We start from the raw sequence: 25,418 nt of genomic DNA, 5'->3' as shown, positions 1-25,418 counted from the left end.
AGCAGGCCCTTCAGCAGTATGCCAGCACCAACACCCAGCTTGGTAATTCTCCCTTGACTGCAGGGCCTCACACTCAGCTCTCCTGGCCCCTCTTCATGGCCAACAACCCTACATGGCCCTTGTGCTGTTGTCCCAATAGAAAAAAGCCAACATTGGTCACAGGCCTAGCTTTCTCCACGAGGTCCTTTTGCTCACCACCACCCCTAATGCAAGCTGAGACTGAGGGGTGCTAGCAGGACCCACATGCTGAGCTTCTTGTAAGTCTGATCCCACAGGCTTGGGGGCAAGGATGGACCTTTAGGGTTGCCTTACACTCTTTCTGGCTTACCTGAACACCTGCTTCATGAGTACCTTTGCTCCCCATCTCCCTCCAGCTGGAGACACCCACTCCTAACCCCAAGCAGTTAGAAAGAGGAGGGAGCAGCATTATAGCAGTCTCTTTAGGCTTCTCACAAGATTTGCCTTTGCTTTATGTACAAGGTCACAAAGGCCCTGAGGCTGGGACAAGCCTGCAGACCCACTGTGGGTAAACAGCCTGGGGCAGCTGCCAAAAGCCAAAGTCTCAGGGACTCAAGGGAAGAAATGGCCTGGCAAGACCCGTACCTCCCTCCCACAGGAAGTCAGCCAAGATTAGCTCTGGTCCTCTCTGCCTGTCCTTTTAGAATGGGGCCTCTTTCCCCACAGCATTTTTTTTCCTGCTCTGTTCTCCTGAGTGATCCAGATTGTGCTCAAACTACAGAAAAGACCTGAGAATAGAAAAGGAGAGAGTCCCCCTCTCCCAGTACCTCCTGTTCCCCAACAAGTCCTTCCCATCTGGCTATCAACCCCAGGCTGCTCCAGTGCCTGCAACTTCAACCCCATGCTGTCAGCTTCTTGAATTTAATGGAGTATACTCCACCCCTTGGGTGTGAGGTATTGACAGTGATGCCAACCACAGCTGCCTCCATTTGGGACTCAGAATCAGTGGGATCAAAGGGCAGCAGGCAGGCCCCAAAGAGCTGATGGCATTGGGGCTTCATGACCCAAAGGGCCTAAGCTGGTACCTTATCATCTCTCCTCAGGCATGAGCACTTTCAGGGTCTTAAACACACACACACACAACACAATGAATGATGGGGAGGGGAGGTTGCCACAGCACCTAGGGCATCACAGTGACTAAGTCTGCTTATTTGTCATTTATTTTTAAAATATATTTAAACAGCAGCAATCACTTCCCAAATGCAAAAAAAAAAAAATTACAATTTTTAGAATAAAATTAAAATGTTTATAATGCGAGTCAGAAAGAATTGAAGATACAACTGAGAATCAAATCACGCAGCACTGGGGGTGGCTAGAGAAGCCAAGGCCCACTGGTTGGGAGGTCAGGCTGACAAAGAGGTACCAACCTGTGAGGTTTCCACCCTCAAATCATACCCCACAACTTCCCATTGATGAAGCCAGTGTCCTCTGGGTTAGAGAAAGTGAAGCGGCAAAGAGCTGGCCCTCTGTGGGGGATCCTCCAAGCCCAGTCCTCCCACCAGCCAGGGACCTGCTAATCGACCTCCTCCATGTTGCTGTAGGTGGGGGCTGGGCGGTCCACAGGGGGGGCGAAGCGTTCAGGGGCTGTCCGCGTGGGGGCCACCTCGGGGGCCTGGCCAGGGCCTAGTCCCTGCAACAGAATATGAGGACAGGGGTTGGGGGCTGCCCAGTATGCCGCCTGGCATCCCGGGGGTGCTGGCTTGGAGCCCCGGCACCCAGGGGAGGGCCCCAAGGCAGGTGCAGACAGCAGCGGCGTTGAGACAGAGAGACGAGATCGGGCCTGAACAGTCTCGCTTTATTAACACTTTAAATACAGGAAGCTGTTTGGGCAGGGCTAAGCCCCAGGCCAAAGGTCGGAGCAGCAGGACGAACGGACAGACAGCTGGATGGATATCCACCCTAGGATCCTCTGCCCCTGCAGGAGCCACAGTCCCACCCTCTCCCCTAAGATGCACACACTGAGGCCCAAGCCCAGAGTTGGTCCCCACCAGAGGCAGGCATAGCCTGGCGGGTAGGCAGGTGGGCCAGCTCACAGCAGCTGCCTGCAGGCGAGCTCATCTCCAAGGACTCTGGGATACCAGAGGATAGAACACGTTGAGCACGAGGGCCACCAAAGCTGCCATGGTGCCCAGAACAAAGTACCGGAGGCAGCCCTCGTCTGATGTGGTAGGGCCACGTGGCGGGGGGCCCACCCAGTCTTGGGGCCCCCAGGGACCCAGGGGCACAGGCCCCTCGGGTACTGGCTCCTCCTCGGCCTCCAGCTCCTGCCAAATCCGGGAAGCCTACGGTGTGTGGAAACGGCCATCAGCACCCAGGATGGGGGGTGGGAGAGTTAGGGGGACCCAGTGTCCCCAAGACCCCTGGCCACAACAGTCCCACCCAAGGTGACAGGTGCTAAACCCTTACACATCCTAGGTCAAGCAGCAGAGAGGTAGGCAGGCAGGAGCCAAGTGCGCCATTTGCAGGGTTGTCTAGACAGAGCACCACAGAAGGTGAATCTTGACAGCATTTTGACCTCAACAAGCTCCCCAATCGACATGCAACTTCTGGTGGGGGGGGAGGAGTGAGGGGGTTAACTGGTCAGTTTTTTAGTCCAGGCTTCCCACAGAAGGGACTGGCTCATGGAGAATAGAGCTGCCAAGCCCAGGTGCCACCCTCCCACCTATGTCCAGATCCTGACCACTGTCTTCAGCAATTTCTCTGAGTCTGAGCATAGAGAGATCAAGAGAAGAGAGGGCAGCAAGGAGACCAGTCCGGAACAGAGATGCGGCTTTGCCCACCAACCAGGCCTATGGCACCCCACGTCAGTATGAAGAAGATCCTGAAGGCTCAGTGGGGACAGACGCTCACCTCAGAGTGGGTGACAGCCACACTAGGCTATGGCCTGCTGGATAGGCCCTGTCCAGAGTGCACATCAGAACAGGGACGATCACAAGTGAGGGTCTGTGGGCTAGCATGTGGGGGGATGTGCAGAGGGAAAGTTGGGAGGGTGTCAGGTACAGTCTGTTCACGGCACTGTACCCAGTGAAGTTCGGAGCAGCTCCTTGGCCCATCCCAAGTGGGTGCCTATGGGCACATCGATGGCAGCATGTTGGTGTGCATGACCTCTGTAAGTGTCCCTACAGTCTGGGGACCCCTCAGGCTAAGGCTCTGCTATAAGGGAACCCTGTCTGCAGCTCTCACAAATCCCAAGGTTCTGGGGGTCTATGGCTGGAAGAGAGGAAGTTGTGCCCCGCCCCCACCCATCTGTGAGTTGAGCCCCACTGGCCTGCGAAGCCTCCCCCATGCCTCACCTGGCTGGCAGCAGACTCAGCTGCAGGGCCTAGGTCTGGGTGGTGCTCAGAGTGACCTGCCCGGGGGGGCCTCTCCACAGGAGAGTTCCGCCGGCGGTAGAAGAGTACATAGGCATAACGCGTCACGACCTGGCTCTCGTCTACCGTTGTCACCGTGCTGTCATCAAACAAGCGCCAGCCTGTAGCGAGGTGGGAAGAGTGTGAACATAAGCTGCACCACCACCCCTACCACCTATCCTGCTGGCTGTGCGCCCTCACCCACGTCGCTGCGCTGGCTGCTGCGGTCATTGGGCAGGCGTGCACAGGCGGTATAGTGGCCACCGATCATGCCTCCATAGTGGTTGATGACAGCATACAGGTCGTAGCTGGGCAGCTGCTCCTCTTTCTGACCGATGCAGAACTTGCTCAGGTCCAGGTTCCTGCAGGGCCAGCCAGAGAGAGGTAAGACGGTCAACAGGTGCCCAGGATGCCGACCTTGACCCCCACGCCCCGACTACAGTCACAAGGGCCCGACGCTCACCGAACAGGGAACTCCACCAAGTCATTGATCTTGTCACGCCAGATGAAACTACGGAAGGAGAAGCGCTTGAGCTGCACGATGAGCACATTGGGCAGGCGCCACAGCAGCAGCTGCTTGGAGGCCTCGCGGTGTTGTTTGCACTGTGGGCAGTACCTGATGAGGACAGAGGTGGGGTCAAGATCAGCAGACCTCCACTCCACCCTGCCCCACCACTTGCCTGCTGCCCTGTCCTCACCAAGCCTCCTCAGGTGCCAGCACCTCAGGCCGCGTGAAGAGGTTCAGGCACTGGTCCAGAGTGAAGTGGCCAGCGCGGGCAGCCTCACCGGCAGAGCCTGGATCCTCTGCACATTCCAGCTCCTTGGAGGCTACCAACACGAACTCCTGCAGGCGCTCATTGTTCCGCCAGACCAGAGCCAGGCTGCAGTCATCACCCAACTCTAGTGGGGTATCTCCTGGAAACAGGCAGGGAAGGGAGTCATGCATCTGTGAAGAGTAGCTAGCCCAACCCACCCTAGGGCTCCCTCCCACAGCCTCAGACACCTTTGTCTTCTAGCCGCTGCTCTCGGTTAGTTGCGTCAATTTTATAGATAAAGAACTGGGGTGTGTGGGCATTCATGGCTTCACTTGGGTGTTGGTACCCAGGCACAGCAGCTGTGAGAGAACATGATAATCAGAGCTTCCCTGTCTACCACGGCCTAAACAAGCTTCCCCCAACCTCCCCTACCCCAGCTCCAGAGTCTTTCCCCAGACTTTTACCTTCAGGCCGGGACATCCTCTCACCAGCAGGCAAGGAGCCAACTTCAATGGGCCCACTGGCCAGCACTTCAGAAGAAACGCCACTGGTGCTGGGCACAGGGCCCCGATCAGGAGATGTCCATGCCCGGGGAACCCCTGTGTCCCCTTCAGCCACGGGGGTCACCAACTGGAGCTCAGGTGGCTGAATAGGGTCTCTCTCACTGTCCCCAGCCTCCAATGAGCTAGTAGAGAGCAGCGTGGTGCAACCAGGGCCCTGGGACTCCAAGGCCATGCGGCCAGGCTGGAAGGGTGGCTGGAACACACTCACAGAGTACCTGGAGACAAGCAGCAGAGCAAAAATAATCCAAACCAGTCTGTCTGGCACCTGTGCCCCTGCAGCTACCCCACCTTAACACAACCACTGGGCACTTACCGGGCATAGCCCTCTAGCAACTGAGCAAGACGGGCATAAGTGAGGCGTGAGGCAGGTACACTGACCAAAAAAGGGTAGCCAATGTTCTCAGGGCGGCAGAGGCCCTTGTGGTCAGGCCAGTGGGTTTTCTGGCAGAGTCTAAAGGAAAGAGGGAGGCAAGAACGGGGCTTTAGCCCAAGCTCTATGCTAGGGCTAACGTCTGGCCCTGGAAACTGGGTATGCCAGCCCTGCCTCCCAAAGGTTGTGTCCAGTGGGGTGGCGGGTGGAGGGCTTAAAACATATGGGTCTTTATGCGAAGAAGAGGTAGGGTGGCCAAGTGAAAGGTGGTGAGGAGGGATGGGGGAGGCCACGGGGATCCTCACTGGTTACAGTAGCCCACGCGGTAGCACCGGGTACAGCGCTTCAGCTTCTCATCCTCTGACTGCTGCTTCCGCTGGCAGGCTGCACACTTGGAGATGGGGACGCTGGGCACCTGGGGACGCTAGGGTGGGTGGTCTGGCTCAGCAAGGCCAGGCCAGGTGGGAATGCTCCCCCTCCCACCAGGGCCCCGTGCCATCAGGTCAGCCCCCACTCACCTGCTGCACCTCTAGCACCACCACCCGCTCCTTAGCCAACTCTGGAGATAGCAGCTCAAAGCAGAGGAGCGTGTCAGAAGGGGACACAGTGTCCAGTGAGTGGGAGGGCAAGAACACACGGTGGAAGCGATTCTTAATCACCTGGGGACAGAACACATAGATCCTATGTGAGGACAAGCCCTTTCTCTAGCCCTGCCCCAAAGCACAAGAAAACTTGGCCTTGACCTTGGGTCTATGGGTGCAGGGTGGAGAATGCAACCCAGAAGAAGAATATGCCTCTGTTGGCACCAGCCTCAGTGCCCAATGGAACAAGGAGCCTGAAAGACCAGGCCTGGAACAGCTATCAACCACAGCAACTCTTCACACCGAGGGCCTCTACCCTGTGTCAACCAGTGGGCTGGCTGAGACTATGGAGGGGCCACATTCCAGAAGACTCTGCCCCACCTCTATTCCCTTGAGAAAAAGGACACTGCCAGGCTACAGGCTAGGAACCTTTGGGGAAAACCAGCACACAGACCTGGGAAAATAAGAGGGACAAGTAGAATGAAGGGAGAACCATAGCTGGTAGAAATAGTCCTGCAGCTCAAGCTCCTTTGATGAGGAAAGAGCAGTCAGAAGTACCACCAAAAGGTGGAGAGTAAACCCTCATGACAGCTGGGAACTGTGGGCAACTTAGTTGCAAAGCCCAAATGCCTCGTTTCAGCCATGCCTCAACTGATAGCACAGCACCTGTCTCTGTGGGGTCACGCACATTTGTGCATACGTGTACAGAGACTAATGACCATACACACGAAACTGCATGCTGTAAACACATTCACGTGTCCACAAAGGAAGAACAGACAGACCTCAGCCAGACGCAGGTTCTCAGGCTTCACGTGGACACTCTGCGAAAGGGAGTCCAACACTTCACTTGCACTGGAGTTCTCCTTGCTGATGCTCACCAGAAACTGTGGTGACAAGAGTAGAGTCCATGGTGGAAGGGGCCAGGGTCTCTGGGATAGCCCAGAAGTACAGGCTTTCTTCTCACCTTGATGGGCTTGCTGTGGGGCTCCCGGGCAAAATAGAAGACAGGGAGAACCTTTTGCTTCTGTGGCAAGGGGACTGGCAGGTACAGGAATGGGTCAAAAGTGATGGAGACCTGCAAATACACCGGTGGCACTGGGTGGCCACACCAGGAATGGGGGGCAGGATGCTCATGCCCTGAGAGCCCAATCCAGGCCTTTGGATGGCTCTCAGGTCCTCAAGGCCAACCAGCAAACACTCAGACTTGAGAACACTAGATGGACCAGGAGAGCCATTAGAAGACAACAATCCCTGTTTCCGTCACTTGAGGCCCTGCCCAGCAGAGCCACTTTATCAATTTGCCGCTGACTTGCACCCCCTGTGCTTTTCCAATCTTGCTCATACCCCATACTCCACCTTTCGTCACCCAAACATCACTTATAACTCGGTCAGGAAGCCTACCCAGCCTCACCTCTGCAGCCCACATAGGGCCTAAGGCCTTCCCCTTAGCTTTTTTGACCAAATCTTGCCCTGCAGCACCTAAAAGTGCACATGCCTCTGACCCCGATCTGACCAGGCTAGCTAGGCCAAGCAAGGGGGCCTTCCAAGGGGAGCCCATCACACCTTAGCACACACAGGGCACACCAGCTTCGACTTGTACTGGCCCTGAAATAGGTCCACGATGAAAGAGTCATTCCTCATCTTGTGCCGCTGCCAGGCTTCCTCAGCTACCACCTGAAGAGTAGAGTGTTGAGGACTAAGGAGACCCGGAGACTGGGATGTGCATGCCCTCCTCCACCCCAAACCCTGACCTCATCAGGCCGCCCGTCTGAGTCCACGGTCTCCGTGTAGGGCTTATTCTGAATGCGGTTCAGGTCCTCATGCAGCCCATCCAGCAGGAAAGCCATGAACTCCTGGGCATCATGCTGTGCATAGCCTGTGAACTGGCTTGCCTTGCTCGCCACAATGGCCTGGATGCAAGAGCAAGGTGTGAGCATGGAACCCCAGCACCTCCATGCCCCCAGCTGCCTGGCCCTTCCCGCCCTCTCCAGATAAGGGTAGGAATAGCCACAGTTCACCTTCAATTTGGAGGGCTGGAAGGCATGGTGGGTTCCCTTCCACAGTGCCCGGAGCAGCACAGCAAAGCCAATGGCCAAACGCCCACCAGTCCCCAGTGGGTTGTTGTAGTTGATCTCAGCTTCAAAGGAGCGGTCTAGGGACAGCAACCAAGTAGATGTATGAGCAAGGGAAGGTATCCCATCCCCAGGGCTCCAGGCCCTGCTCTCACCGTGGAAGAAATCCCGCAGCTCCCGAGTGTTGGACAGAGACTGAATGACGCTGTTCATGAAGCAGGTGTTGCCTAGATTGACGAGGCCAGTGAAGCCCGGCAGACACACCTTCTTCTCTTCCTCCTCCTCTTCCTCCACACTGTCTCCACTCACCGGGCTGTGAGGCATTGGAGGCACCATACACGTAGGCTTGGGCTGTGAGAGCAAGAGGGGCGTGAGAGAGCAGCCCTGAGGCTCTCTAGCCTTCATCCTTGGCCCTCCCTACCACAGGATTCTTACCGAAGCCAGGTGTGGCTCTGGCTTTGGGGCTACATGCTCCACGGGGGTGCGGGCTGCCACACCATCCAGGCCTGTGTCCTCAGATCGAGCCTTGGGTTTCTCCTTCTCCACTGCTCGGGCTTCTTCCTGGCCTGTCAGGGGGTGGGGGGCACCTCCCGGTGGGGTTGAATCCAGAGGGGTTGGACCTGTCGGCACTGCAACCTTTGCACCACCCACTGCACCTTAAAAAGGGGGAACAAGGGGGCTGGTGGTTAGCAGCATGCGGCAAGGGATGGGGGTCCTGGTCTTGAAGACTGGGCAATGAAGGGAGCTCGTGTGCAGACCTCGTGCAGCAGGGGCCTCCAGGCCCCCCCAGCGCTGACTCTGCCGCTTACGGAGGCAAATGTCGATGCGAGAGGCTGTGAAGCAGAAGGCGCACTGCTCTGGCTCAATCAGGTTCCTGCAGGAAAAGGCTGAACTCAGGAACTTAGGTGGAGGGGTTATCTAGCTGGACGGGCCAGGGAGATAGAACCCAGGGTGGGACAGGAACAGTGGTGGGGCCGGGCACCACCCACCTGAGCTTCACCTGCCAGCGGAAGATGGTGTGGGGCCCACAGCCTGGGTGCAGTCTTAGGAAGTTTCCGTCCCTGTAGAGGCAGAGCAGGGGCAGGGCAGGAGGAAGAGTGTAAGATACACTGTCCTGCTGGAAACACACTGTCTGCCCCGTGTGTCTGCCTACCCACCCACCTGGTCTGGAAGATAAGCGTGAAGTCCTGCTCGCGGAAAAGCACTCGAGAGGTGTCCCTGCGGATTTCCTTCACGTACACGTGCACCACCACTGAGTCCGGCCCCTTCTCATACGAGTCATTCTTGACAAATGCCAGGTTCACCATGGACTCAGGCTCTACATCGAGACCACAGCTCAGCACCACCCAGTACAAGTTCCAGCCTGTTGCTGTTCTACTCCCCACCCGCCACCAACCTTGCAATCCAACCTAGAGCTCTGTCTGCCCAGTCCCTGCCCCACCTTTACCATCCACCAAGGTTGCAGCATCTGCTGCCACTGCTATCTCCTCTTTGGAATGGTCACCTTTCTCAGGGTCTCTGCTCCGGGCCATGGCTGGGGACACTGGGTCATTCCTGGGGGACACTGCCTTCTCTCCTGTTAAAAGCGCTAGGTTCTCCTCTGAGCCCAGGAGGCAGGTCTGGGGGTTCAGTGGTGGTACACGGAGCTGTTCCTCAGCCTCAGCCTATTCATGGCAAGATTGTGGGCAGGATCAGCACTGAGTCTGGCAGGAGGCCCCCACTGCAGTTCACACCCTTCTTCCTCACCTCCCAACTCCCAAGCAGGCACCCCATTCTCACCTGGGTGGCTGGCTCAGCGAGGAAGGGTGGGGCATCGCCCCGGGGCCCAGGGCCATCTCTGGATCCTTCCCCCTCTGGCCCTCTGCGGAGATGCACAGCCCTCTTGGCACTGGGTCCTGCCTGGGCCCCAGGGCCAGCCCCTGCGCCTACCTCACCTCGGCCCTGGGCCCGCTTCTGGTTCCGAGCCTCCTGCTTAACCCGGCGGGGCTCAGGGCCTGGCTCCAGGGAAATGGGAGATGGCTCCTGCCCATTCTCCTGGCACCGCAGCCCTGGCACCAACTCCTGGGTCCCTAGAGGTTTCTTCTGCCAAAGATACAGCAGTTAGGCCCTGTCATCTACACAGGGTATCCCTACCCTACCCTGCTCTGGAACTTACCAGGAGAGAGGGCCACGTGAGCAGAGGCACCTTCTTGGGCAGTGACAGTTGCAAGAGGCCGCCTTTGCGAGCCTGCACTTTAGTGCAGGAACTTTCTATCTCAGCATAGAAAACACCACCCCATTGCCGACCACCTGGTGACAGAGTGGGAGCAGTGAGCAAGGGTAGGGGATATCAAAGGAATCAAATATACTGCTAAGCTTGGAGCAGATGGACATACCTGGAAGCCGCACTACACAGTCCGTGTCTGTGAAAGCAGCATCTACCTCCTCCAGTCGCAGGGGACCAGCTCCCACACGCAGCTTGACAATTACCTCATCAGCACTCTGCCTCCAATCGAGTAACAATTCTGTAGAGGAGTGCCAAAGAGACTGTGAGGGTCTCTGTGATATTCTGATGGGGATAAGCAGGTAGCAGACACCCAGCCCTAATGGGCTGTTCTAGATAAGGGCTTTATCCCCAGTGCCCCATCCTCTCCTCTAGCAGTCCAGCATCCAAAAGGCCTATTCATTACTCACCTTCTTTGGTTTGTTCCTCCCGAGGAGAAGATGCTGAACCTGACAACAAAGGAAAGAACAGGGAAACGATGATGGGCAGGCAGTCTCCAAGACCCTGCCACTCCACCAAGCACCACCTTTAGGTTTTCAGCCAAGTACCCCGACCTCAAAGCTGAGGCTCTACCTAGGCTGCACAGGTCCTCTCAGCATCAGACCAGGATGGAAGGAACAGCAAAAAAAAGTCATCTCCCAACCCCCACTCTGTATACTCAACAGGAAAGGAGGAGAAGGCCACAAGCACTCTGGGAATGCCACTACCACCTCTCCTAGGATCTCCATCCTTGCTCTCCTGGTTTGCTCGATCCTTCTGCTTCTTCTTACTGGTGGCCTCCTCCAGTCCTGGGGGTCCTCTCCTTGGGCCTGTGGCGCTGGCCCCACCAGACATCTTGAGCCGCTTGGTCGACAGCCAGAGTGCCCCGGGTTCGGCAACGGCGTCTGGGTCAGGGCTACGGCGCTTTCTTCCTGGCCCAGCTATCTTGGCAACTCTTTGTGGCCAAATTCTCCAGCAAGGAACTGACAGCCTAACGAGAAGGTGACCAGTGATTACTACAAAGGACCAACAATTTGCTCCTTGGTTACAGCCAGGGCTCGACAACCTGGGACACTTCTAACCCTACAGAGCAATATCCCACCATCACCTGGTATACCCCTGAGTACTCTTAGACTATTCAGAAGGTGGAATAAACAATGCAAGTAGCAGCAACCAATTCTGGCTGAGACTCCTAGATGCTTGCCATACAGACCCACAAAAAGAGTAGCCTCACTGAGGAGGTGCCAGGTCAAGGCAGCCATGACCTGGGACCAGGCTCCATCATCAGTCTGGAGAAGAGCCATGGCTCCAGCCCACAGGGCTGGCACTCTGAGCAGGGTGCTCACTTTTCCTTCACTCTCACTGGCTGCTTAGTCACCAGCCGAGACGTAGGAGGTAGAAGACGAAGGCAGAAAAGGAGAAGCCAGACAACCAAGCAGCAGGAGGACCAGGCTCTGTGGCTGAAAACAGGCCCAGCCCAGGTGCTACCACTGCCCAGGAAAGGTCCTGAAGTTAAGGTACCCCATCTGCCACCTGCCAGTTCCCACCCTCCTCTGAACCTGCTTCTTTCCACTGCATAGGGTTTTTTTTTTCTTCTTCTTCTTCTTCTTCTTTTTCTGCATCTGGAGAGATTCCTCTCTCCAGCTGCTGTACCATGCAGAGAGGGGCCTGCAAAAGCTAGGGTGAAAACGGTGTTCAGATGTCACATTACCCTTTCAGCAGCAACCCTGCCCCAGAGCCAAGGCAGGGCGGGCATCCAGTTAGAGACTGAAACAGACATTATCTCCTTCCTTCCCAGGTCCACTTACTCATCAGCGCTGAGCCAGGGAAGAGGCTTTCTGCCAAGTTTCCCACAGACCCACCAGTGGATTCTGGGCTGTTTCTCCATCCAAAATAAAGTTATCAAAACTGAGATAAAGGCGGGGATGAATCATGGATCACGACCCCTGGCAGCCTCAAGCCTGGCTTGAGACAGTAGCAGGACAGATAGTTACTAGTCTGTGTTCCCCAGGGTTTGGGTACGTGAGTGTGTGGGCGGGGGGAAAGGTGGGTGTAGATATCCTTCTTTGGGTCAGATGTGGGACTAGTGGGCTGGATCTTCAATGACGACAGGTTAAGAGAATGAGGAGTGGACATCCTCCGCCTCTTTGCACCCAAGCCCCAGTCGAAGGTCGCGTCCCTCCCCTAACCTCCTGGGACATCGAGGAGGGAAAGGGGCTGCCTAGAGACCCAAGCCGGCCTAATACGGCGGCGCGGGGTTACTGACGACTGACCAGCGCCCCAGCCGGGCTGCGCCCCAGCTCCAGCCTCCGAACCCTGGGCCCGCCACCACCTCCTCCAGGAAGCCGCCCTCGCTCGCCGCCAGCACTCTCCGAAGCGGGAGGACGGCCACGGGAGTAGCGCAACGGCCCCGCCTGCATCAGTGGGCCCGGCACGCCGCAGGGCTCGAGGGATGGAGGCTGGCACGGCCCGTGACCTTGAACAGGCCACCCCGGGCCCGCGTCGCGGCCTCCCGGCTCTGGCGAGACAGGCGAGCAGCGGCCCGCCCAACTCACCGAGCGAGGCCGCCGCCGCCGCAGCCGCCAGCCCTCTTCGGGCCCTGGCAACCCGCTCTCGGTTCCGGTTCCGGCGTCAAGTCGGTTCCGGTTCCGGCGCGCCCCTCCCCCGTCCCGGCACCGCCGCCACCGCCTCAGCTGCTTGTTTTGTTTCGACTTCTAGTGGCCGCGGGAGGCTGAACGCAGAGCCCGTGACGCACTTCCTGCGGGAGCGGGCACGCGGCGACGGGCAGCTCCGGGGCGGGCCGAACGGAGGAGGCGGGGCTCCGGTGCCTCGGCGTTGCCTGGGGCCCAGGCTGATGGCAGCCCCGAGGTTCCGCCCAGAGACCCCGCCCTCTCCAAATCAGAGTCCAGACCACACAGTAGGGATTCACACCGGTTTATTGGGGGCCTTGCCAGGCTGGGGACTATTCCATGCACAGGCAGTAATGCGTGCAGGGAGAGACTGGGGACTGAGGTCTGGGGTAGTCCTCGGACAAGGGTCACTGGCAGGTGTTGTAGATCTGGACCTGCAAGTTGATGGCCTGAAGCACGCTGCGCATCCTGGCCTCCAGCCCGTCTAGTTGAGCCGCTTTGCCCTCCAAAGCCCGCTCGTTCTCCTCATAAGTGCCCTCCAGCTCTAGGAGAGACAGATCTCAGCTGAAGGGGCCTACTCCCTGAGGCCCACATCTCTGGAGCCCACCCACCCCATCCTCACCTTGCAGCCGCTGTAGCTTGTCTTGAGCAGCTTGCAGCAAGCTCCGAGCCTCATCCCGCAGTTGCTCTGCCCGTGCCTGCGCAGCCAGCACACCCTGGGCCTTGCGCTCAGCCAGGGCCTTCACTGTCTGGTACTGGTCACTTAGTGGGCCCTGCAGCAGCTGCAGATATAAAGGGCAGGGTCAGGGTGGTGGCCCAGTAGAAGCCGAGCCTCTACCCCTACCCTCTTCCAACTGGCTCTGCCACAACCCACCTGTTCAGCTTCCCTGGCACGACCCTGGGCACTGCCTGCTGTTTCTTCAGCACTAGAGGCTGCCAGGCTATTCCCTGCTCGTTTCAACTTAAGAGCTTCCAGGAGACCATCCAATTGCTGAGCCCGCTCGCCTGCAGAGCTCAGTGCCTGCTCTGCACCTGCCATCCTCTCCTGCACCTGCCATGAATGGGCCCAGGGTTAAAAAGGTCTATGCGGCACACCCATAACCTTGCCCCACTGATGTCCCAGAGAGACCATACCTGGTGCAGGGTCTGCTCTGTGTCCTGTGTGTCAACCACTGCCCCCTGGATTGCACCCTGAGCAGCACCTTGTGCCCGCTGGGCCTCCTCCAGTGCCTCCTGTACTGTCTCTGCCTTCTGTTTCTCACCCTCAGCCCGGCTCCTGAGGAAGAAAGGAAATCAGGGCCTGCAAGTATCAGGAAGTGTCAAGAATGGGGTCTAAGGTCGGGGTCACACCGTGCCCGCCGTGCATCCTTCAGTAGCTGCTCTGCCTGACGGACGTCTCCCACAGTACGCGCCAGAATGGTGTCCACATCTGCCAAGCTCCGGACCCGCTCTGCAATCTCACCCGCCAGGTGCTGGATCTGCTCAGGTGATGCTGGGATGGAGAGCTCTAGCACCCGTGTGGCCACCATCTCAATGCTATCAGGATCAGCCCCCTCCTCTATGGGAACATAGGTAAGAGCTTAGGGACACAGATTCCCCAGCACAGGCATGGGGACACAATCTTGGGGTATGTACTCAGGGACCACACATGGGGTAGGGATTGCTAACAGGCATAAGGACATAACCACAATGACAGGGACTAAACATGGGACATAAATTCAGGGCTGTCGACTTCTGGACCACATATGGACAAGGGCTCAGGGTCCAGACATGAGCTCTTGCCCATTTGTGACCATAAACACAGGTACAATGCAGGCCCTGACCCACATATGAACACAGACACAGGGGAAACACCACATGGCCTGGGCCACAAGGGAGGCTCACGGCTGAGGAAGTCCTTCACACTCTGGATAAGTTCCCGCAGTTCCTGGTTGGCCTGTTCCGCCTGTCCCCTGGAAGCATTAGCCTTGTCCAGGGCTGCCTGGGCCCGCTGCTGTGCTTCGCCTGCCTGCCGACGGGTCTCAGCTACCTGGCTGAGGATGCCACCACCTTCTGCCAGTGCCCGCTGCAGCTCTGCCTGTGTGTGGCGGGCCCGGCCCAGGGCCAGGTCCGCCATGGCTGCTGCCCCACTGCAGCTGAGGCCCCCACAGCGGGGCTGCCCATCTTCATCCCGACAGCCAGCACCCCCGCAAGGGCTTGTAGCACACGGTGCATCTCCCGGGGACCCGCACACCTGCCAGACACAGAACAAGTCAGGTCCCAGTGGAAGGAACGGCCACACCCGCATGTTGCACCCCACACTTGTGCCTCACCAGTTCATTTATGCCTGTCAGGCTCAGGGTGTGGGTACGGGCAGAAAGCTCGTCCAGTGCCCGCTGGTTGGCCATGTATTTGCGGTTGAAGTCCTCCCTCTGGGCACCCATCAGCGCCTCTGTCTGGTGCCGGGTGCCTGCTGAGTTGCTCACAGGGCTGGGCACTGCCAGGGCCGACATGTTGGCACGACGTTCTGCCTCTGCTGACAGGCTGTGGGCATGGCGGATGCTGTCGTACGCACCTAAGTCGGGCAGAGACAGGCAGTCAGGTGAAGGTCAACCCTGACTCACCTGCCTAGTTGGCCAACAACTCACCCAGGAAGTTTGAATGCTTCAGCAGGTCTAGATGCTGGTCAAGCTGCCGCAGTGTAAGGTTAAGGGCAAGCCCGTCTCGCTCTAGACTGCTTAGTGCATGGTTGGCATTGAAGTTCTCATCCTGCACATCTGTAAGCTCTGCCTCCAGCTGGGTCAGGTGCTCAGTGGCCTCCCCGATTTCACGCCTGCATGGGGTGGGGCGGGGTAGGATGTTGTTTAAAGAGGCTTTGGCCCTGGTACATTGGACCTCTGCCTCACCCACCACGTATGCTCATTCCCATCCGCACCGCAGCTCCTCTGTGGCTTCCACGATCTGCGCAGTGGAGGCAGCTGAGGTGTTGCGGGCACCCACAATGCCCTGCACAGTGGCCAGCTTCTCCTGCATGTGCTGGAAGCTGCTCTCAAAAGCACCCAGCACACCCGTCTGCTGCAACTCCTGTGCCCACTGTTCCAGGCGCCGTGTACGGGAAGCCAGGTCCTGTACCATGCGGTCCCAGTCCCCAAAGCATGCATGGCAGGGGTGGCAGGCAGGAAAGACACCAGAGAAGCCACGGGCACACTGGTCACAGCGCACGCCAGACACGCCTGGGCGGCAGCTGCAGTGGCCTGTGGAACGGTGACACTGAGGTGTGTCTATTCCACGAGGGTCACAATCACAGGCTGCAGGAAAAGGGGAGACCACAAAGTTAGGGTGCCGGTGGGGGCATCCTGGGAAGTCCCCCATCCACCCTGGCCCCGCTGGCTCTCTCACCACGGCACTGCAACCCAGGGTCTCCCCAGTGGAGCTCCTGGCATTCAGAACAAGTTCGCCCACCAAAGCCAGGATGGCAGTGGCACTGTCCTGTGAACTAGAGGGGAAACAGGGCAAAGGTCAAGGCCTCAATCAGAGGCTGAGCCCTCAAGACTTAAGGCAGGTAGCTGGCCCCCTCTCCCCAGGGAGCCGCAGTAAGGTCCCATACCTCATTGCAGGTGGGGCCTCTGGCTCGGCTTGGGTGGCAGGCACAGGGCTGGCAGCCACGACCACTGGTAAGATTCCAGAAGTTGGGGGCACAGCGATCACAGCTAGGGCCCTGGACGTTGGGGAGGCATGGGCACTGCCCACTGCTTGGGTCACAGTTGCATCGGTCAGTGGATGGACACTGCTGGGGATCTGTGCCCAGCAGGTTGCAGGTGCAGCCTGTGCCAGGCAAGATGAGCACACTAATCAAGGGGAGCTGGAGCAGTGGAGACCCACCCCAATCATCCCGTCCCATGCCCACACTCACGGTGGCAGCTCTGTCGGGCAGCCTGCCCATGGAAGCCAGGCTTGCAGCGGGCACAGCGCGGCCCCTCCGTGTGGTGTAAGCAGTGCAGGCATTGCCCCGTGTGGGGGTCACAGGCATCAGGGTCCGTGGGGTCAATGTTCCCACTGCATTCACATGGTTGGCACCAGCCTCCTGGCCTTGATGGGTCCCCAAAGTGCCCAGGAGCACAAGCTTCACATCGCAGCCCTGCCCACAGTCAGGGGGAAGGCGTGAGTGCTCAGCCCAGCTGCACAACCCTGATCCCGTGCCTGCGCCTTACCTACTCACCTGTGTAGCCTGCCCTGCAGTGGCACACGATCTGCTGGGAGTACCCATCCCGATGGCAAGAAGTAGCAAAGTGCCGCCGGCTCCCAGGGCCTTCGGGGCAGGGACAGGGCCGGCACTGGCCCCCATATGGCAGTCGTGGGTCCCCGTGGAAGCCAGCAATGCACCTGCAGGGAGGAGGAGGAAGAGCTGTGCCATCCCTGAGCAGCCTGCCCACCCATCAGCTCGCTCACAGCTGCTCAGGCTCACCTTTCACAGTGCTCACCCCCTGTGTGATCACGGCAGCCCAGGCAGGCGCCTGTGTGGGTGTCACATTCGTCTGCATGCCCGTTGCAGACACACGGCTGGCAGCTAGGGAACCCCCACTGGCCACGCTGGCAGCGGTCACAGCGAAGCCCAAAGGCACCAGTTCGGCAGGGGCATTGCCCACTGGTCGCGTCACATAGGCCACTGAGTGCCCCCTCGGGGCTGCACTGGCAGGCTGGGGGCAAGGCAGAGATTGAGCCAGGGAGGGAGCTTGAGAGGATTCTGGTGGGGTCAGGGTAGAAGGTCAGGGAACGGAAGAGAATTTCATGTGACCAGGACTAAGACTGTGGGGTCCAAAGCAGAGTTAGGGGAGGGAAGAAGCAGAGCCAGAGGGAGGAGGGAGAACAGTAGTGGGGAGGAGAGAGAACAGGAGGGACGAAGGGGCAGGCGAGTACCTTGACAGCCTGTGGGGCCAAAGCCATAGTAGCCAGGGGCACAGAGGTCACAGCGGCGCCCAGCTACTGCAGGTTTGCACAGGCACTGACCACCATGGGGGTTGCACTCAGAACTCAGTGAGCCCTGGGGGTCACACTGACAGGCTGTGGGAAGAGGGTAAAGAGCAGGTCAGGCTGAGCCCCAACACCTCTGCTCCACCAGCTACCCCCCAGGCACTCACGCAGGGCTCCGTTGTAGAGAAAGGTAGACAGGCTGATGAGGAGGGGGCCACAGGCCTCAGAGGGAAGGGTCTTGCTAGGCATCAGGCCCTCCTCGTGGCAGCGGTAGCGTTCAAAAGTGGCACGGCGCTCCAGAGCCGCAGCATCACCTCCACTGAACATCTCCAGCACCAGGACACGGGGCAGCAGCACCAGCTTAAGACATGAGCATACAAGAAGAGTGAACCCCAATGTAAACTATGGACTTTGGTTGATAGTAATGTGTCCATGTTGGTTCCTCAATTGTACCAAATATGTCACACTGATGAGGGATGCTGAGGGTAGGGGAGTATGTATGTGTGGGTGGGGAGGGCTATGTGCGAACTCTTTGTATTTGCTGCTCAATTCTGCTGTGTACCTGAAACTGCTCTAAAAAAATTAAGTCCATTAATTTAAAAAATTTAAAAAATTTAAATTAAAATAAAAACACATGAGCAAGGAAGAGTGAGGTTCAGACCTAGGACCATGTTGGCACTGCCAGAGCACTAAGCTTAGCACTCCCATGGACTTGCCTCTTCTGTCACAGACCCCTTCTATATAGCCACCACTACAGGACCCACCCCACAGGCCCTGCTATCTTGATTGGTATGGGGAGAGGGAACTGTTCACCGAGTCAATGAGTAGGCTGGGTCCAGAATAGGGGGCCTCAGGCTGGGCACCTCCTCCTGTTCGCACCAGCTTCAGATGCAGCTTGTAGGAGATGCCAGGCTCAAGGCACACAGGTTTGGGAAGCACCATGTACCTGGGGTAGGTAGGCAAGGACAGGTACGGGGGTCACCTAGAGTCCCTATACCCATCATCTTGGGCTTTCCCACCCCACACACAGCAACCAAACCATTGGCCAAGAAAGAGACTAGGACTGGGCCAGACCAAAGACAGCTGGACAATCTGACAGAGAATCTGTACAGAAGATACACATGCTTCACTGGAATCACCTGTGCAGACTTGTCTTGCTTAAAACATTCCATACGGCATTTCCCTGGCACAAATACTTAGCAATTTTTCCTCAGTGACCTCTTCACACTTCCTCCAACCTCGACCTCCAGCCTCCAACCACTGCTCCTCTTCACCAAGACTGCATCACCTCCCACCACCCCAGGTCATTCCCATCAGCCTGCAAACCCATGCTAGGGTTCTTTGATCCCCGCTGAAAAAAAATCTTTGCTCAGTCCCTCCAGTCTCTCCCTGGCTGATTGATGCTTTGTCCTTGCTCTCTTGCCCAATGAATCCCTACATTTTTTTTTTAAACAATAGAAATTTATTGTCTCGCATCCTGGAGGCTAGAAGTCTGAGATCAAGGTGACTAAAACTTGATTGTAGTCACTGTCTCCACTCTATATATAGCCTCCCACTTCAGGGGAGCTTTTGCCCCATTATGCCATGCAGACGGCCTGTCCCAAGGTCACTGGCGACCTCCATGTAGCCAAATCCAGAGGTCACTTCTCTATTCTTATCTGCTCCAGTGTTCAGCAGCGTGTGATGAGATCAGTGTGCCTTCCTTCCTGAGACATTCTTCTCTTAGATTCTGGGACTCTGTCCAGACTCTCAATTTCTCCCCATCCCCCAGCTCCTCCCTCTGTACTGGCCTCTAACACTAGAGTACCCCAAAGCTTGGTTCTGGTCCTCCTTCCTTTCTCTGGTCATTTAATCTAGACCCACCTCTTTCGTGACAAGTCTCAAATTTATATCTCCAACTTGAGCCCTCCCAGTAATTCCAGACACAGAAATCCAACCATGCACTGGCCTTGTCCTCCATGTCGAAGCATCTCAGAATTGCTCCTCCCTATGTCTCAATCTCAATAAAGAGCCTCGCCCCATTCAGATGCCCAAGCCAAAAACCCTAGAGTCACTTTTCCACTTTTTCTCCCTTTCCTACCTGTTTAAGCCATCAGCTCTGTCACTAGAACCCTCTGAAAACTTCCTCTTCTCACCACCTCAACTGCTACACCTCTGCCCAGTCCACTGTCACTCAGCTAACTCAACAGTTGCCAGGGGTCTCCCAGCTTCCACCTTGGCCCTTTAAGTCTATTCACTCAGCAACTAGAAGAATCTTTGTTAAACATAGTTATAATTGGCAAAATATCTATAATGGGTACAGCCAGGTTCATTATGCTATTCTCTCTGCTTCTCTGTATATTTGAATATTTACATGATAAAAAGTTTAAAAGAAGTAAATTAATTAAAAGAAGATACACCAGGCTGTTTTTCCTCTCTTGGATTGCCCTGCTCCCAATTCTCGGGAGTGTACTATCTTTCACTATTTTTTTACTTAACTAATAAAAATCTTGCTTATATCAAAAAAATTTAAAAATTAAATAAAAGAAGATACATGAAACAAATACTACCCCAAAGACAATAAAACATTAATCAGACCAGTTACATCCCTGCTGAGAGTACTCTCTGATGCCCTCGCTTCCCCCACTGGGCACTCCCCATACTGACACTGGATGGGTTCCCATTAATTCTTGCCTTGGCCCCTGGAACCCAGGCCCATGCAGGAGCAGGCCTTGTTCTGTCTGCCTCCTTCCTCTGACTAGTGCCATGCCCAACAGCAGCTGGCAAACAGCACTCAAGAGGAGGAGGCACTTGAAGGAAGGAACCAGACTAATGACCAGTGGGGTCTTCTAAGTACCCTGCAGGAAGCTTAGGGCTGACCCACAGCTGTAGGTGTAACCATTAGTGTCCTCACCTAGTGCCTGGTCGTAGAGTCCCTGGGATGTGGTCATCCTTGGGCAGCACATGCCCACATGGGCTGTGGGCAGATACAGGTCCTGGGCGCTGCACTGTCAGTTCCACCTCTGCCCATTGCTCCGGCACCTGGGGAAATGGGACGATGGAGGAGATGCTCCCACACCCGGAGGATCAGCTCTGGGTTAAGTGTCACAAGGCCTGACCTGGGGTTCCAAGCGCAGCAGCAGGTCATAGTCCATGGCTCTTGGTACAGAGGACACCAGGAACTCCAGTGACTGGCCTTCCCGCAGTCTAACAAAGCCTGGGCCGGTCCAGGACGGAGTACCCCCGCGGGTGGCCAGGCGCTCCACCACATCAAGCCCCTTGGAGGCAATGTGGAGGCGGTGGGGACTCGGGCAAGGCATCTCCTCTTCTGCCACAGTCTGTTCCCAAACCCCAGCTCTTCAGCTGAGGCCCTGCTCAAGGCTGACTCCCTCCCCATAGAAGGCACCACCTGTAACCCTGCCTCTCCAGTCATAGTACCACCCACATCCTGCCCTCCCTACCTGCCCTCGGGCTTCCTCAGCCTCCCAAGTTAGGTGGTCAAGAAAGGGCCGGAAGTAACCAGGCTGCACCTGCTCACAGCGGCGCCCCACCATGTGCTGGCGGCAGCGGCACTGACCTGTGGCCTCGTTGCACCTAGAAAGTGAATGATTACTCAAGAAGGACTCCCATCCTGCCCAGGATCTTTTCCCACCCGTCCTGGAGCCCCTTATACAGCACTCACTGGGGATCCAAGGCACCACCCACGTCGCAGTCACATGGACGGCAGCCGAGCAGGTCGTGGCTCAGGCCCCAGTGGCCAGGCTAGGGGAGAGGAAATTGCTAGGGGCCAGAATTAGATCCCCTCGCTGTCCAGCAGGGATTCCAATGATGGCTGTCAGCCTCTACCATCTCTTGGGGAAAACATGAACCCTAGACCACTGACTCCCAGGCGTGGCCTCCCAGACCTGAGGCCTCTCAACCAGGACTGGCCCCTAAACTCTTAGCACCCACCCAATGGGGCTCGGACACCACCCCATCCCTGTGCTCTGAGTATAAGTGCAGAATTCCAGCCCCATCCAGTCGCACCAGGCAGCGGCTGCAGCTACGTCCAGTCACTAGACGCTTGCAGAAACAGGCTCCACTGCTGCGGTCACAAGGGGTGCCCCCAGGCACTGTGCCTCGTGTATCACACTGACATCCTGCAGGGAAGGAGACCTATCAGCACTGTGGGGAGCTGTGGCATTGCTCATGTCCAGTTGGGTCAAGAATAAAAGATCAAGGGTTAAGGTTAGCACAGGAGTCAGGACAGGAAGAACATACGCTGGCAGCCTAGAGGATCACTGGCACTGAGCCCGAAGAAGCCGTCACGGCATTGCTGGCAGCGAGAGCCCACCACATGCTCTTTGCAGCGACACTGGCCCGAGACCAGCCCCAGTGCAGGATCATCATGGGGGTCACAGCGGCCACCATCTTGGGAACCCATGGGGTCACAATCACAGGCTGAGGGCAAAAAGATATACAGGGTTATCCTATCCCAGCTACCCAGCACCAGTCATCTCTCAAGTCCCCACCCTAGATTCTCAGTCTGGCTCCATCCTATACCCCCCACCCCAAATCCCTGCAACTTGGACAGCTGTCTGGAACCTCAGCTCCTACCCCAGGATCAGCCTTCCCTCTCCCGTGTCCAATCCCAGCCTTACGGCGGCACACGGCTGGGTCCCGCAGGTCCTTGGTTGGGTCACGGTAGAAGAAGGGCCGGCAGAGCTCACAGTGGTGCCCGGCTGTGTTGTGCTGACATCCATCACACACACCTCCGCTCACATTGCCAGACGCCAAGTATATGGCCATGTCAAAGTGGCAGCTGTGGGCATGCCCATGGCATTCGCACTCTTGGGAGGGAAGGGCAGGGCAAAGGTCACTTGAGGGACCATGTCCTGAGGGTAAGGGGCTTAGGGATCCCCAGTGTCTCCTGAGGTCCCTGCCACAGGCCAGAATTTGTGAGTAGGGGTTCAGGGACTTGAAGGCTTCAGCATCATAAAACTGGGCCCCTAACCAGAGCAGACTGTGGAGGAGAGTTGAGGAAATCCCCAGGGGCATTAAGATGTGGATATCCTTCAGACACAGTTGAGGTGTTAGGAACTTAACCAGCCAGCTCAAGATTCTGCCCAGGGCACAGCCAGGCCACAGAGTTGTGGGACTATGGGGGCCAGGGTCTCACTCACTCCTGCAGGCATGACTGTGGCCGTCCTCAGCTGGATGCCAGGGCAGATCATGATAGAAATCCTGACACTGCTCACAGTTAAGGCCACGGGTGTTGTGTTTGCAGACACAGGCCCCATGAACCTAGGAGGGTGGGCAGGCAAGTGGTCAGCACTGTCCAGCCATGCCACCCCTGCCCGCAGTCCTACTCCAGCCAGTTGAAGGACCTCACCATGCCTTCAGCATGGGCTGGTGCCCCTGGGGCGGGTGCACACTGTGAGGCATGTCCATAGCAGAAGCAATTGCCACGCACAACCAGCTCATAGAGGGCATAATAGTACTTCTCTCGGATCTCCCGCCGTGGGTCAAGTAGGTTGTCCCCCAGCGTGTGTAGCCGTGTCAGGTTCACCCGTAGGTTGGTGATCTTTAGCAGGTCTAAGTGGGGGGAAAGGATGAGGACCAGCTGGCCAGGCAGGCCCTTGCTGCCCCATGCCCACCCAGGGGCTGAAGCTGCCAAGGTCACCTTGGGAGACCTCCTGTGTCTACAGCTATATGAGCTAAATTGGACTTGGCACCTGCCCTAGGAAGCACCCAAAATAGCTACTGAGGCCCCAAATAGTCACCAGCCGGACGCTGGGACTATGCCAGTTTCAAAGAATGGAACACTCACTCTGGATCCGTGGGCTATAGGGGTCTGGGATAGGGATGGAAGGGTCCAGAACACGATAGATGACCTGGAAGGGCATAGAGTCATTAGAGACACTGGACCTGACTCAGGCCCATCATGCCCCTTTCTGCCCCAAGCCCAGATCCCAGCCCTCACCTCTCCTTCAGTGGATGGCTCGATCTCTGAATAGCGGGACTCACAAACTACGTCATCCCAGTGCCGTGGAGGGGCCAGTGGAACTCCTGGGAAGTCAGCCCCACAGTCATAGGAGAAATATCGGTATACATGCCAGGTGTGTCCAAAGTCTGCTGAGCGCTCCACCAGCATGGCAGCAGGGCGAAATGTCTGGGTAGGGGGCATGGCTGATCAGTGAGCACCAGGACCCAAGTCCAGCCCAGGCCCATCAAGAGCCCTGCCCAGCTGAGGCCTGCCCTCAAGCAGATCACGGACAGGTCAGGGTGAAGAGAGGAAGCCAAGCAAGGATTAGGATGGGAAGCCACCTCTAGTGGGGAGACTCAGCGGACATGGGGCCCAGGGAGGCAGTACCTGACCCAGCCTGGGTTTGGGGCAGCATGGACAAAGGCTTGGAAGTAGGAGGCAACAGAAGTTGTGGGAGGTGAAGGAACCTCCCATCCAGCCAGAAAACAGCATATGAGAGCAGGGAGGCTGGGCTGAGAAGCTGGGACTCTATTCAGGGGCAATGAGGAGCCAAGCAGGGTGCTTCAAGCAGGCTCCCAGACACGCGGGCACCTTGAAGGTCATAATGAGGTGTGTGAAATGGAACTCAGCCTCCAAGTCCAGCTGGATGGTGACCACGGGGACACCTGGGGCAGGAGTCGGAGATCAGGGACTTGAGGCTACTGGTGGGCAGCCCTGCTCACCCATACACCACCCACAGCCTCACCATTCTCTGACTGCCACCAGGCTGCCCGGCGCTGTGGTGCAAAGCTGGTAACTACATTCTGGATGCGATGGCTGTTTGGGTTGTGTTTAGCAGAGAAGGGGCGCCGGGAGTCACACAGGAAGCACTTCTTCTCGTCCTAGGTTGGGTCAGGGTCAGTGCCTCAGCCAGTGCCAGCCCCACCCTGAGTCAGCCCTCCCACCCCACCCCCAGCCGCACCTGCAGGTGACTGACGATGCAGTAGGGCTGGGGGCCGTGCAAGCCACAGGTGGATGAGGCGGTCAGTCTGTCGGCGCGGCCCACTAGCAGGTCACCCGTGGCAGGGTAGCAGCTTCCTCGCAAACAGCCTGGCACATCCGGGGCCAGGGCCTGGGCCAGGGCGGTGGCCAGCACTGGGAACAGGGGGTCAGCCAGTTCTGCTGAGCTCCCACCCAGTAGCCACAGGGCCAGCTACCCGAGGACCCACCATCACATCCCGCGAACCCCAGGCCTTCACCCGGCCCTCTCACCACTCAGCAGCAGGCCAAGTCGAAGCTCCCAGGGCCCAAGCTGTCCCCTCAGGTCCCTCCCTCGTTCCCCTGAGGCCCGCTCCATCCTGAAGAGGAGGGGAATCAGGATGAGAGGGGAAGTGGGAGGTCTGGGGCCCTTGCCACCCACCCCTACCCTTGGGGTCCCATGCTGACTCTGCCTGTGTGGGTCCTTGGCTGATTCCCCACTCAGTCCTCTGTCTGTCCAGCGGTCCCTCCACTTGCTCGGAGTCTGGCGACTTTGAGCAAAGTTGGGAAGCATGGCAGGAAGCAAAGAATGGAGTGGATCTCGGGCAGGAGCACAACATCATGCAGAAACCCTCCACCTTTCTGGAACTGGCTCAGCCACAAATTGGTGTGGGCCCCTGGGACCTTTCCCTTCCCTGAGCCTCTGCTGCCCACCATCATGCAGAACCTCCTCCTCCCTCATTCTAGAAACCAGACACAGGCCTGCTCACCTGCAAATCTTTATTGTGCCCCCATACCCAGGCCTGTGCAGAGCCAGGGGAAGGTAGGGGCCTGGGGCTTTACGCCACTGCAGTTAAGGAACGCACCAAGCAGGGGCCATGGCATAAGCAAAGGAGTCTGATCTTCGAGACCTCAAGGGCCCATGGAAATTAGCCTTTGTCCCCAGTGTTGTCGATGCTTCGGAAGTCACCATCGAGTAGTCTTTT

General features: G+C 57.4%; 2 protein-coding genes across 13 annotated transcripts; both read right to left on the bottom strand.

Annotated features, from left to right (window-relative positions):
- Positions 1–1,160: 1,160 nt before the first annotated feature.
- On the bottom strand, positions 1,161–12,696 carry USP19 (ubiquitin specific peptidase 19). Of its 11 annotated transcripts, none has more exons than XM_074344908.1 (27): positions 12,507–12,639; positions 10,680–10,942; positions 10,383–10,421; positions 10,085–10,213; positions 9,865–9,998; positions 9,489–9,791; positions 9,214–9,373; positions 8,871–9,027; positions 8,699–8,770; positions 8,468–8,583; positions 8,145–8,365; positions 7,865–8,060; positions 7,656–7,789; positions 7,389–7,547; positions 7,201–7,311; positions 6,602–6,712; positions 6,420–6,521; positions 5,575–5,715; positions 5,362–5,480; positions 5,000–5,137; positions 4,588–4,901; positions 4,372–4,482; positions 4,067–4,283; positions 3,832–3,984; positions 3,570–3,730; positions 3,312–3,490; positions 1,161–1,648 (listed from the first exon to the last, which is right to left on the bottom strand). In XM_074344908.1, the coding sequence occupies exons 2-27, from the start codon at positions 10,804–10,806 to the stop codon at positions 1,532–1,534; spliced, it is 3,921 nt and encodes a 1,306-aa protein (XP_074201009.1). In that variant the 5' UTR covers positions 10,807–10,942; positions 12,507–12,639; the 3' UTR covers positions 1,161–1,531. The 11 variants fall into 11 exon arrangements, with proteins under 11 accessions (XP_074201009.1, XP_074201013.1, XP_074201011.1 ...); XM_074344912.1 differs by having other exon boundaries at positions 8,145–8,359; XM_074344906.1 differs by lacking the exon at positions 1,161–1,648 and adding an exon at positions 1,795–2,300.
- Positions 12,697–12,869: 173 nt separating this feature from the next.
- On the bottom strand, positions 12,870–25,055 carry LAMB2 (laminin subunit beta 2). Of its 2 annotated transcripts, XM_010969194.3 has the most exons (33): positions 24,901–25,055; positions 24,727–24,812; positions 24,437–24,609; positions 24,221–24,356; positions 24,067–24,140; positions 23,473–23,661; positions 23,320–23,383; positions 22,882–23,084; positions 22,673–22,793; positions 22,151–22,339; positions 21,771–21,950; positions 21,537–21,649; positions 21,193–21,272; positions 20,972–21,104; positions 20,630–20,788; positions 20,425–20,552; positions 18,345–18,477; positions 17,699–17,891; positions 17,478–17,621; positions 17,026–17,257; positions 16,780–16,943; positions 16,474–16,698; positions 16,168–16,385; positions 15,960–16,056; positions 15,496–15,868; positions 15,209–15,393; positions 14,894–15,135; positions 14,466–14,814; positions 13,932–14,139; positions 13,716–13,857; positions 13,456–13,632; positions 13,204–13,363; positions 12,870–13,125 (listed from the first exon to the last, which is right to left on the bottom strand). In XM_010969194.3, exons 1-33 carry the CDS (start codon positions 25,053–25,055, stop codon positions 12,989–12,991), a joined length of 5,562 nt encoding a protein of 1,853 aa, XP_010967496.2. In that variant the 3' UTR covers positions 12,870–12,988. The 2 variants fall into 2 exon arrangements, with proteins under 2 accessions (XP_010967496.2, XP_074201003.1); XM_074344902.1 differs by lacking the exon at positions 16,474–16,698.
- Between the last annotated feature and the right edge of the window lie 363 nt (positions 25,056–25,418).

This window comes from Camelus bactrianus, chromosome 17 (genome assembly GCF_048773025.1).
Source record: "Camelus bactrianus isolate YW-2024 breed Bactrian camel chromosome 17, ASM4877302v1, whole genome shotgun sequence".
In the NCBI taxonomy this organism is placed as follows: Eukaryota; Metazoa; Chordata; class Mammalia; order Artiodactyla; family Camelidae; genus Camelus; species Camelus bactrianus.
The sequence above is the reverse complement of the archived record's forward strand: the minus strand, read 5'-3'. Positions and strand labels throughout refer to the sequence as shown.